Below are 13,668 nucleotides of genomic sequence, written 5' to 3'. Positions count from 1 at the left end.
TCTGTTAGCGAGCTGTCAATACTTTGCTCGCTTTAACTATGAACCAGCGTTTGATAACTTATCGCTCCCAAATGAATTGATAGTTATCGAATCAGACACGCACTCCTTCCACATGTTAATAGATTCTTCCATATGGATTATAGATTTAATAATTTTGACGCTTAACTAGTATTCAGGTGATATACGCACAATATAGGCCATATATCTAAATACCGCGTGCTATTACAGCTAAATATTTCCCAAAAAGCTAGAACGAAATAATTGGCTTTGAAAAAAGTTTGCGTATTGGATTTTGCAATAAATTTTTGTTCGAACAATAAATTGAATCCGGAAACCGGAGGCGGGTAGCGAGTACATACACCTACTTGTGTATCGGCTAGTTAACAGACCATGGTGTTGTTCGACCCGCGCCGAGCTCTATAATGAGCCCGAGACAATCTTTTATTGTCTGTTTGGACTTGGATAAATTGTGATAGATGATCTTCTGCGCCTTCCAGATTTGGAGCTAGTCTATCTGTCTTCCAATTTATATCGAGGGGTTTGTTGTGTGTACTTATCCTCCGCATACATTGAGCGTTTATTACACAGACTCGTTTTACTGCAGAAAAATGTCGTCGTTTTCCGCATTCATTTCTCGCCTAATGAAATGCGAGCATCAGGCTCGAATGCTGAAACTTTTTATTGTAAACCCCGGCCGACAGGCTTTTTCTTCTGTCCTCACGTCGCGCTTATGAAAAATAGTGCGCATTACTGAGCTATTCTGTAAACAGCCAGAGGACCATGTGCTGTTGATGGCGGCCTCTAATATATTTTAATAAAAGTTTAATTCATAATTAGATGCTCAACAAAAAAAACAAAATGTATTAAGCTAAAATAATTTCATATCTGCACACAGCTGTGGTTTGAGTGTCACTTAAAATTAAATAATAATTTCAAACTTAACTCTTTATTGTTATTTAAGTCAGTTCTAATTGCTTTACTTGTTATATAAGTGAAATTAACGAGAGCAATATGGTTGTTGTACGATGATAATGGTCGTAAAACTGGCAACTGCCTGTAAATAATTCGTACACATGTAAACATATCAGCTCTGTTATTAGATACATTAGTAATCACATTAGTCACGTACTTAATAATGGAGCTAGTTGCGGTACATTAGTAATTGCTAAAGCTATGCGGCCCATTTACGTACATTTCAGTGAGGGCCATAATTCAGGAATAAATAGAACCATAAAGCAACATATTGTTATTAGCACGGCGACGTGTGACAAAAGCACTGACACGAATACTTTGTCCTCGTCGGAGTGAATGATCGTCGCCGGCGGAGCGCCTCAGCGTGCGCGTGTACTAAGCTGATCGTGAAACAGTTGAGCGTCTTCTTTAGACAAATGAGTAGGCCCGGGGGAGCCGGCGAGGTCACGTTGCTCATTGCCGGTGACATTTGACCGAAGGCTCACTTCCACTAAAACACCTCACGCCGGCCGTCTCCCTACAATTTCCGCCCTCCGAATGACACCCCTGGTCCCTGAGCCACGTCCGTGAAAACATGGCGAGAAATCCCGACGTTTTACTTTTTTATATCCCTGCTTATCTCGGTACATAACAATGTAGTTGGGAGCATGGCGGTTGTGATACCGTTGCCACTAAAACTCGCTTTCAAGGTGGCGAAGAAATTATTCTTGTGGTCTCGCCACTGTACCTGTTTGTTGTCTTACTTAATAAGGAACAGGTAAACGTGTAACAAACTTATCTTATTACGCGTTTATTAAGAGAAGTATTTGTTTTGTTACTTAACGCAAGTATGAAAACAATCCTGTAGTGTGAGAGATTTTTTATTTATATATAACTGAAACATACACACATACAAAATCTCATATTAGGGAAACAATTCAAATTACGAGCCGTTAACACTTCAGCCTTTCTTAATCACTTCGGCATCACATACCAGCGTCATTATTAGAAAATCCAAACATACTTATCTTGATCCCCTTAACCTTAACTTAGAAATTTATGCTAAAATACAACATTATTAAGTTACCATGGTAATCCGGACCCCGTGCGAGATTTGCCAACTTACGCCAACTTGATAATGCCATAACTCACAGTTGCTTTAGGATTTATTATCAATTGTAAACCGCATAATGTCCTCGAAGTATAATTTATAGCTTTTGGCTATTAATTATGGAGATGAAACGTCCCTGACTATGTCTACGTTACAATAGGAGGGTTCAATAAAGATTCGTTTTTATATGAGTGGCTTTCAAAATACCTCACGGGCATAACAAATGTTCTTTATTCTCTACCGAATGTGTACTCTATTGGAACTTGAGAAAAAGTCGGTAAGCCAAGAAGTGGCTTTCTCAACCCAAATTCGTATAAGGACGTCCGTGGCGAGGGTGATTTACCGCGGGGCGACCGCCGCACTCGCCTTATTGAATACTATGTTCTATGAAAGAAAATCGTATATTTTGACGTGGCACGAACCAAATTTACGACTTTCATTTATTCGCTGTGACAAATGACAATTAAAAGTGACTAGTCTTCGGACCGTTTGGCGAACCATGACGTTTTTATGTCCAAGTCTAATCTGTTCCCTTTTAAAAGTTACGATCGAACAATGTAACATTCATCAATTTGTGGTTATCATCAGTACGATTGAAAAACGACCCTGTGAAGTGCTCTTCAATTACTTTTATGAAGTCGATATTAGATTTTCTAAATTATAAATGATTTGAATTCAATTTTCTATATTAATTTAGAGGTCCAGAAGGTGGTTTAGTGGGGTTTAATTTATAAGATGGGTATTTGAATTTTACAATATTATACAAAGTTACTAAAATCATCATTCAATAGTCTAGTTTTAAAGTAAATAAAATTTATTCAATCAAAACTAACTTTGTTGCTATCTGTTTTACTAAGAAAAAAGCTGAACAGTCAGGACGGAAAATAAGTTTTGCTTGGCCTCGGGTTTCCTCGTTGAAATGAAATAAGATCACAGGGAAACATCGCAACATTTTTTGTGAATATTGTAACTCTACAAGATTACCTGCTGCCTCAGGTTGAATCTATTGTAATATTCATAATTTCTAGTGTCTTATGGAGAAGAGTTGACAGTCTAGACCTATATCAAACGACAAAATAATTAATTAGACTTCGGCGCATCTGCAGTAAGATAAACAAACGTAATTCAAAAGCAGGACCCTCTTTTAAGTCATTTCAAATTGTGTCGCGGAAGGAGGCAAAAGGGTGCTGCTTTATAGGCCAATTAGTCTGAGAATACGGTATGCTTTTATTAGTATATGTTCGCCGAGGTTTAGGTGGCGATATAATGGCGCACGCGGTGCCAGCACTGCCGCCACACAGCTAATCGCACGCACGTAAACCATAACGCGCACTTAATTATATTAACTTTATTACACACGTTACGGCTCGTGGTGCGTCGTGATACCACTTTCTCATTAACAAATAATATTGTTTACATTCACAGACGCAGCCCATTTAAGCAATATAATCCAAAAATATACCATTCTGTTTTATTTATTAAAACCGTTCGGTTTACAGTCTACAAGGGATTTTCTGACGCGAATCGCATATTTGCCGCGTCGATGCATATTTATTTTAAAATTCTCTTTAGCTTGCTGTACATATTTACTAGTACACTATAATTGGTAACGTTTCAAAAAAGTGAATATTTATTTAAATTCAACTAAAGATAAAGTTTTCAAATTTATACGGGTTTTTATTTATTTACCAGTCCGGTTTTAAAAGTTTCATTCAAACTTTCATAGTTTTAGCAATTTAGGTTAGATTTTAAATTGAAAACATTTTTCTGGTCATAAGTAACAACTTAAGAACAAGCCGGCTAAGAGCAATGTATGAAATATTTTCAGAAAAAGGTTTTAATTTGATTTGAGTTCCTCGTAGCGTGACGGCTTGCGCAACATTGTGCTCAGGCGTACAATGATTTTATTGTTTTCAATATTCGTTATTATTTTACAGAATTGTAACAAGTTTTATGTAGGCAATCCTTACTCAGAAGAGGTTTTATTCAACTCAATATTCTTTATCAGATTTTAGCAAAGAATGAAACCAACACAAGATAAAACTTTAAATATCTTCCTTAAAAAATATTTCCTCAAATACCTATCTTTCAGAAAATTAAAAGACTTCTTCGTTCCAAACGGTGCCAAATTATCCGATATCATTTATTAAGAAAAATTTAATTAACTTGTCAATTAAAAGGAAAGATCGTGTATCCCTGAAACGGTATAATTTTCCTCAGGGGAGATATATCGATGTCCTTTAGTCAATTCTTTGGGTCATTAATTCCGGCGGAACCCGACATAATCCGGCTCCCTATGTTACTTTTGGTAAATGCATCAGCGAGGATAGAGCGGTATATCTTTATAAATATGGCGTGAAAAGCCAAATCCATCTGCAACGATACTAAGAGCTCCGGACTTTCCTCATTATAAATGTGATTTTTTGCGCTCGACCAAACTTGGATACGGGCTAGTTATTGAGATAGGATTGGATTGAACTTTACAAATAAATATTTATGCAACAATGTATAGATTTTTCTGTTGCTCATCCTGCAGAAATACTTACCATGTCTAGTCTATGTGTTTGCCTTGTTTTGATTTTCATTATCGTTGCTTGAATGGTGCTTTTTACCACACAAAATGTTATTGAATGTATGATAACGAGTAGGTATACTCAAGCTCAGTCTCTTTGAAACGATGCCATAATTTGTCTACAAAAGTCGCAAAAGCCCTAATGTACTTTCATATAAAAACTATTTCCGTTTATTCTTTACATATAAAAGAACTCTACGAATGCCACTGTAACTTGTTTTTTGCTAACATACACAACGACTCAAGTATATAAATAAATATATAGGATGATGTGGGCTCTCTGAGATGTTCGTGGCTTTCAGTGACTCACAGCCGTTTACCCAAGCTGCGTAACTTACGCACACTACTTACATTGCCTTTGCCGACGTAATGAGATAATACGAATCATCCAACCGACTGCGTACCAACCCAACTTGCCGTACAAAAATACTTCCAAATTACGACCAGACCCGAAATGAAAGCAATCTTCTGACAATCATGACCGTGCCAGACCTTTCCGAGTTCCACAACCGCTTATCTACTAACCCTGAACATTACTAGTAATGGAAATCGAATTACTATTTAAGCAAGATAAACGGAAAACGTGCGGTTTGGGCGGTCATCGTTCTAACTTCTGAAGTTACACACGAAAGCCTCAAGTTTACGGGCAATAAACACAGTGGAATGTTACGACGCGGCCGCAGCGGCGAGGTAGACCTTTAAACGGTCTAATTCTTTAATGACAAACGTCACTTTCTCGTCACACGGGAGCGCGGTGACATTACAATTGTTACGTGTTCCGTAACGATATTACAAGCTATGACGAGCTCGGCACAGGTTCATTTTGAATTTTCATTTAGTTATTACTGCTGAAGCATCTTTTTGAAAGCATTTTTGCCCTGTTACTCCGTATGATTTAAATGTAAATTTTATTTTAGGAATTGATTTGTTTATGGAACATACCGATTGGCATGCCATAAGTATGCATAGTTTTTAAAACAATACGTACAAAGTTCAGCATTTTTTTTTTACTTTACTTTTTCTATGTAGTCATGAAATTGCAACAGGAATTTTGTTCCATAACAACCTTGTTAGATTCACAAATAAGATTTTCCGCTTTACAAATACCACAGGAATACACTAATGAGCAGATGTTGATACCGAAAAATGAATAACAAATCATATCTTACAAAACCGCCCCAAGAGAATCAACGTCAAGTCAAGGGGCAAACTCGTAAATCTGTTAACATTTTCAGATATTATTTTTTATTTCTACCCAATTTATAGAGTACCCGCGCGTCCCAAGAAAGAGCTATGATATTTCATGCTGTCGTTGTGAAACCAACCGTGAAGTTTTAGCTTTATTAAAAGTTAACGTTCAACTTGACATTTAAAACATATCTCGGCACAAGCAATAAAGCATTTACTATTATATTCCAAAACACAAAACCTAGTAGAACGTAGCAAGTTTAAGTATACAGTCGTCGACAGCACTAGATATTGCCTGAAATTGGTGTTCTAACTTCGGAGTGGCTGGAAAGATAACTTTCCTCGTGTTTCAGAATTTATTCGCTTTGCGGCAGAATATCGCGTAAGCATAATATATAGCCTCTACTTGACTGACATGTATTTTATTCCCTAGCATTTTTGACAGTAAAAAAGAGAAATTCTTACTCGAGAATTATTGATCATTCCGAACTGTAAATATGTACGGAGGCGTACATAATCCGGGTAAAGGGTGAGTGGAGTGCATAAATATATAATGGTGTTTATTTTGTTGCAGCGTCGCGTATTCGATACGAGATCACGAGCGGGAACATAGGAGGCGCCTTCGCCGTCAAGAACATGACTGGCGCCATCTACGTAGCAGGCGCGCTCGACTACGAAACCAGGAAACGGGTAAGCCCTCTTCAACATTTTACATTTTAAAATACAATATCAATCCCCCACTGACATCGCTCGTACCATTGAACGCCATACGAAGTAAACCACAATAAAAAAATATAAAAAACTTGATTCAACTTCACATTTTCACAGAATGCTTTTAACTACAGTTCAATGGTTCTTGTTAAAAGGACCGTGAATCATACCTACATTTAAATCGGTTACCTTTTAATAAAACGGAAAGAGTTATTGAAAACTATTGAAGTTCAAAATATTGAAGCTCAAAATATAACTGCATTACATTTGAATTTTATTTTGAGTATCCTCTCTTGGTCTAAAGATCTATCCTCGTGGCTTCATTAGCTTTAGAAAAGCTACGACAGCTTTAGAAAAGCTACTATAATTATATCATTGTTAATTTAGTTTATTGTAAGTTATATCAAACATCGGATCAGTGTCAAAAAAAAACAAAACGATATAAAATTCGTGTAAAACAAACAAGATTAATATTCATAAATGTTGATAATAAAGCTTTGGAATGTGGGTGTTTTAAAACAATTGCGCGGTTTTATAGTGACGGATGGTTCCCCAGAGGGGCTGTAACCACGATAAAGTGGAAAATAAATAAATCGATATCACGAACGTACCGCCAACTCGTGGATATGGTATATGGAGATTTTTATTTTATGTAGCGCCGTAATAGAGTGATGGGCAAAGTCGATGACAGCCCATACGTTATTTAAAGTGTTTTGTTTTTGAACAACAAAGAGTTCAAGAGTATATCACAAGCTAATCGAATCTACAGCTAAAAAGACAGCCGAAATTAGGAGCCTGTAAGGACATCCTTTAGACAGCGCCGAAATGTTCAACTTATTTAGGATGCTTGAAGTTCTTTCCTGAAAAGCTCTTGTTTGTTTCATGTTTGGACCCAATAATGCTTTTAAAAAGTTTAAATTACATAAAGTCAAAGCCTCGGACCAAGTCTTCTCTTATCATGTCTTTCCACCTCTCGTAAAATAAATGAAAATCACGACTCTGCTTGACACTTACTTGCCTCCTTTGTTCTCGTTAAATTCCCACGTGATTTTAATTATAAAAAAATACATAATGGGTATTCGAGTTGCTCAAACTATACAGTAAATCCGGTAAAGTAATTAGCGTAATTTAAACTTTTGCGACAAGCAAGAGTCCCTAAGTTCGCCATCAACAATTATGTCACGTGTCAACAAAATCCCAAATTAAACAAGTGAGGGATAACTAAGTAAGACAACATAATTAAAGATAAACCACTCGCACAAACACGCACGTGTAAAGTATACAATAAACACAATATACTTCCATAAACACTAACCTCGTTGTATAAAGAAAGCGAAATAAAAGACTTGCAAATCAATGTGAACAAAACATTATTGTTTTTAGAGAATCCTTCCATAAAACAACAGAAAATTGTATTTAGGTAATTATTATAGAGGTGTGCTGGATCAAAAGAGAAATTAATCGTCCTTTGAACATAATTTTGTGCTAAAATAAACGGATGGCGTTAAACGGTGTTTCGCTTACTTTTTGCCCCTTGGCGAGTTTCAATTTTAAAACATTGCGTCGAGGAGGCCGTCGCCGCTCGCCTATCAGAACGCCCTCTTTGTTACAGCCTCGAGAAAGTTTCCACCAACTTTTCACGAGATAAATAATTTAATCTTTAATACCCATTTAAGCGAGCCGGCGTAGTTGTTACCAAAGGCTGTATTGCTATCAAACTGCAGATTCTCACGAAGCTTTTATGGATGTAAACCAGTTTACTCTCTACACTCATTTTGCTTTTAAACGCTCCAGACTTCACTTAAATGTTCAGGATATACATTTTATTGTTATGTACTTAGAAGGAAATAACGTTTCTTTGTTGAATAAAAGCGATGGGAAGGCTCGTGGGAAAATTCAATTTGCCAGTCGTGTGCCGCCCTTAATGCGTTATGTGACATTGTTTCGCGGACGAGACGTGTATTCATTGAGGACTTTAGAGACCTATAAAGTGACCTGCATGTTGCACGTCTATATAGGTACCTATGAATAAATCCATTACTCGGGTACATAGGTAAGCCTGATCCGGCACTGCTGGTATTGCGAAATACGGATACATACTGGGATTTTACAGTAAGCATTAATCGAACCGAACGTAGCGCTCACCTGGGCCTAGATTATAACAGTCGTTAATAGAGACGAAATCAAAACCCTTACCAAGCTCACAGCTTACATTAGGTTTCCAGGTAATTAAAGGTGTTTTCCGCTTGTGACAAATCTGAATTAATATGATGTCAAATGAATGCAGTGCTCCAAGTTGTATAAAGTGTGTGAGATGACTTTTGAAACAAACATTTCCCTCCCGAGTGAGGAAATTACTGAACGACACTGACAGATGACACCAATAACTCCCTCGGGTCGCAAACACGCTCACTCTATTTTCGAAGCCAAGTGTGGACTTGGTAAATTTTTGGTAACAATTTATATACACCCGTAGGTATTCGTTACCAGCTTATTCGTTAAAACTTTCGCCAAAACTTGACTGATTAGTTTTACTCGTAATTTGTCACCACAACTGAAGCTGTCAAATCATTACTGACTGTTTTCAGTCTAAGTAATTATTTTCATTAAGAAATATTTCTTTCATTCCGTTATTACAAAGACCCAAATAAAGTTAATTATCCCTGGTTTTAAATTACTTTTTTCTAACTTTTTATTAAACTTTTTAAATTACCTTGTTAAATTGTAATTATAGCAGTCAAAAGAGTTTCCCTAAATCGGCGAATGGAAAAAACGATGACTTAATTCAGAAGGATGGCAACATTTGAAAGCAGTTATCGTTGACAGGATATAATTAAGCAGATAAGAATTCTATCAATAGGAAAATTTTAAATTAATTAGGAAATTCGTTAGGATTCATAATTTAAACATATAGAAATTGGAAGTAATAATGTGTATTGAACGGCAACAGTACGAGCTGAAACTGGCTGCGTCAGACAATCTGAAGGAGAACTACACGACCGTGGTGATCCACGTGAAGGATGTGAACGACAACCCACCCGTGTTCGAGCGGCCCACCTATCGCACGCAGATCACGGAGGAAGACGACCGCAATCTGCCCAAGCGAGTGCTTCAGGTCCGACTCGATCCCACTACCGCTGAATTCGATTCTTTATTGAACCCACCATTGTTTCAAAAGAGAATCGAATGAGGCTTCGATCCCCGGATTGACCCTTACAGATATCATTAGCTTGCATGGCATGGGGATTTCATTTGCGACATTTTTTACTCAGTAGTTATGTTTTTTTTGCTAGTGTCCTTGCTGTTTGGTTTTGTTTTTATGCATCCAACTTGTTTATTGCGGCGAGCTGCAGTTCCAGGACGAAGTGGTGAATACTCGTTGAGTAATTGAACTTTTCTTTCAGATTTTTTTATGGTTGTCGTTTGTTCTTACTTTACCATTAGACTAGTTAGTTATTTATTGGTTCACTTTACTCGTATTTATGTTTAATGTTTTAGTCCGTATATGTAGATAAAAGTGTGTAGAACTTTGTGAGAATGTGTGTGCCAGAACTGTTTATTCGTAACTTCAACTCATGAAGTTTAATATAGTGTTTGAGTAAACATTCTTGATACGGTGAAATATCAGCACAAGCGACTTATTCGCATCGGTGGCAATTCGCTTAATCCGTTCCGCGACAGATATTGAAATCACCGATCGAACGTCGCTCAAGCTTCGAACAGCAACGACTGAAACTCAGTGAGTCGCGTAATACCCCGTCCGGTGCGGTTACCTTCCTAAAACAACCACTCTGCGGTTATTAATATTTATTTACTGGCCTTCATCGAAAACTAAGCCCTTTTAAAATATAATTTTATGGTCCAAGTCGACTTTTCTCATTTTTATAACGATAATGACGAGAAGTTCGGCAGCTGGGCGCGAGTTGCCGAGAGAGCGTTTGAAATTTGTACTTTTCAATTATTGCACGAAACCCGAAAGCAAAGTTCTTCGCGCGGCATAAATTAACTTCTTCACTGCGATTAATTCGCGGTGGCTTTTGGCGAAACATTTTCTCTGATGACTTTATTTACTCGAATATAAATATTTATATAGCACAAGGTCTAATAAAAGCAGAGCGCAATACATAAATCATGCTGTATCGATATGATATATTAGGTACACGTAGTCGCGGCATCCGTTAAAACTGCGGCTGTGGAATTGTAACGCGGCTTATCTGCAACAAAATGGACTTTTATGAAAGGTACCAAAGTAATAAATCATAAACACCACATATTTACACGTTACGACTGCTACAAAGTTTCATGAAAAATTGACTTGACTGACCATTTTGATAGGAATATTTCTCGATGAGTTTGGTTGGCTACTCCCAGTAGTTGGAAGGCGGGCCAATGTGCCTGGTCGAGCGCGGGAGTGCGGTGCATGAGCATGGTGAGTGAATGTGTGCGTGTCGCAGTACGAGCTGACGCTGGTGGCGTCGGACGGCCGCAACGAGAACTCGACGCGCGTCGTGGTGCGCGTGCTGGACGTCAACGACCTGCCGCCCAAGTTCACGCGCAGCGCCTACGTCACGCAGGCACTCGAGGAGACCGGCCCCTTCCCACACCCCCTTATACAGGTTTTTTGTTGTTTTCTTTTTGTTCTTTTAAGTTTCTTCCTTCGGGTGATGTCCAGACCTCGGACCCGCTCACTTTGTCGTTATACAGACACTAATTTGTTTCTTACGCAACTAACCTACTTCAGCTGTCTCAGAATCTTTTCTAAATTAAACTCTAAACAAACATTCTATTCCCTTTTTATACCATTAAATTCTTTCGCCGTATACAATACTTTCTCCGGCAGCTGCTACAAACACATTTCAAATATTGACATGCAAATTTAAAAGGATCTCAGCTAGAAACAGCAAACGGTACTTAAACCGATTTTATTTTTGAGGTTTACTCAGTGTCAGAGTTGGGCTCATAAGCATAAAAAAGTCCGTTTCATAGATAAAACCTGCGTACGCAGCATGTTAAGGCTGTGCGTGTAATTTGTGCGATCCACCTCTCTTCACTTCGAAAACCATTAGGAAAGGTCGTTTCGATTGTAATGAAGCGATAAAAATGCCAGCTTTACATACTAACTTATATAAACAGTCACGATTTGTTATTCCCGTATACATTTTGTCCGCTTTTTAAATTATTTAATGTTTTTATAATTTTACCTTTTTATTTTGGGGGTGCAAGGGTCTCTTATCGTAAATTGCTAACTCCATGCGTGTACTTTAGCATTAACCCAAATCTGAATCCACAGGTTCCTAAGGTAAGTAATAATGTAGGTAGACTTAGCACAGAGCTTTTAGTGAAAGCTCACGAATCAGTAGAGATTATTCACCGGAGTGTAGTTTCATAGCATGTATGGTAAATGGTATCTATATTATGTGCAAGACGCTTTTACTAGTTCGCAACTTCTTCGACTCCTGTCAATAACATATGAGAACACGAACAACAGGAAAATATTTTGCAAAATATTTGAAATTGCTTTTACTCAACTTTGTCTCTGTGTTGTCTGATGTTTCAAATAATATTATATTACCTATTTTAGCATTCACGTAGTTAGTAGTTCAAGATATTCGAGTATTTACATAGGTTTTATCTTAATTAATCATCTGCGACAAAAGGGACTGTAGTCATTTTCAATTATTTTTTAGGGTCAACAACTATTATAGTAATATGTAATTCAGGATAACAGCCTAAAAAAAATGGTTGAATCGGTGCTACGAAACTGTTTCAGAGGCAGTTTGCCTTGACTTTATACTCAATCATGAAAATTCACCGTTTTCTAAGAGAAAGTCCTCGTCCCAAGTTGCTTGTAGTGACAACCTTTTTTTTATAATTGGAGTGAGATTCGCAAATGATCCGAGTAATTACGCAAACGTCGACCCTCTTCATTTCAGGCGTTCCCGCCAGTCTGACGTAATTGGACATTCCAGTTGCCATAAGTTTACGTATCCCAATTTTACAGGGATCAATTTCTCCATTAAATACTCGATAAACAGTTAAGCCTTGTCATGAGTTTGATACACATCTCGCAATGACGTCATACATGAATGTTTATTTGCCATTGGCGCCGCTTATTTCTCGCGTTTATCGGAGATATTTCCCTTGTAAATTTCACTTCACTTCACGTTGAGCTTCTCAAATAGTGATAAAATTCCTTCGGCTTTCTCGTCGGTGTCCTTAAAAAGAACAAAGTTTGCGATGCTTCCGCTGCTGGGAGTCGATGCAAACAATCCGGGTGTTGGGGTTCATAAACTTTGGAGAACTTCCGTGGCAGCTTCGCTACTATAAAATACATAGTAATTCACATTCAGCCTGAGATTAAAGTTGTTTGGATGTTTTATGGCGGCATCATAAGGAAAAATCTGAGAACTGGCAGAAGTCAACATATTACCTCGCAATGTAATGGAGACCAATGGAAAGATTTCACAAAAACGGAATTATTGTTAATGTGATCTGATAAGATAATAGAGGCTTATTTCTCCGTTAATAACGGGGACCTAACTTATTGTAAGCCATCAAAAAATATAACTGGCTGCGTCTTCATACTTGCGAAATCGATATTCGGGTAAATTAGGTCAAAATTACTTCTTTTGAAAGGGATAATTGTTTAGGTACAATAGGCCTAAGGGCAAAAGACGAGCGAAGAGAAGCCAAAATAAAAGGTCAGATTTTCGCTGTTATTTCTAAGCGTTATAATGCTTACATAATTTCAATAGAAATACGTCTGCATTTAGCTGCCGTTTACGCTTAAATGTTTTATATCTAGGTACATAATTTTCTGTTTTGCCCTATGGTCATGAATGCAAGATGTTATACAATAGTTATCTCTATACCTATTTAATGACATTCATCAATCATCTAATATGTTCAATTCTAGACCATCTGTCTTGGAACATGCTACAGACAAGACCTGCCCAATTCAGCTTCGCCCTAACAGGCGTATTGCCTACATCGATTTACCTTATATGGATGTAACACGTATTGAATCTTTGGGCCGTATATTTACCAACATCAAATTCTAACTCAAATATCCTGTTGTTTTTGATAAATTGTATGTCTTGAGTACTAGGTACAATTCTCACCAAATGACAAAAGG

General features: G+C 37.4%; 1 protein-coding gene across 10 annotated transcripts in view; it reads left to right on the top strand.

The window, feature by feature from the left end:
* LOC126053490 (neural-cadherin) overlaps positions 1-13,668 on the top strand; it is a 254,021-nt gene that overhangs the window by 229,097 nt on the left and 11,256 nt on the right. For 8 of the 10 annotated variants that reach the window (XM_064035018.1, XM_064035012.1, XM_064035015.1 and 5 more), the window contains 2 exons: positions 6,397-6,512; positions 9,484-9,648. In XM_064035018.1, the coding sequence (XP_063891088.1) occupies positions 6,397-6,512; positions 9,484-9,648 (281 nt within the window). Of the gene's footprint in view, positions 1-6,396; positions 6,513-9,483; positions 9,649-10,987; positions 11,150-13,668 lie in introns of all 10 variants that reach the window. The other 2 variants (XM_064035016.1, XM_064035017.1) reach the window with 1 other exon arrangement.

Source organism: Helicoverpa armigera, chromosome 6 (assembly GCF_030705265.1).
Source record: "Helicoverpa armigera isolate CAAS_96S chromosome 6, ASM3070526v1, whole genome shotgun sequence".
Lineage (NCBI taxonomy): Eukaryota > Metazoa > Arthropoda > Insecta > Lepidoptera > Noctuidae > Helicoverpa > Helicoverpa armigera.
Note: the sequence above shows the minus strand (reverse complement) of the source record. Positions and strands in the feature narration are given on the sequence as shown.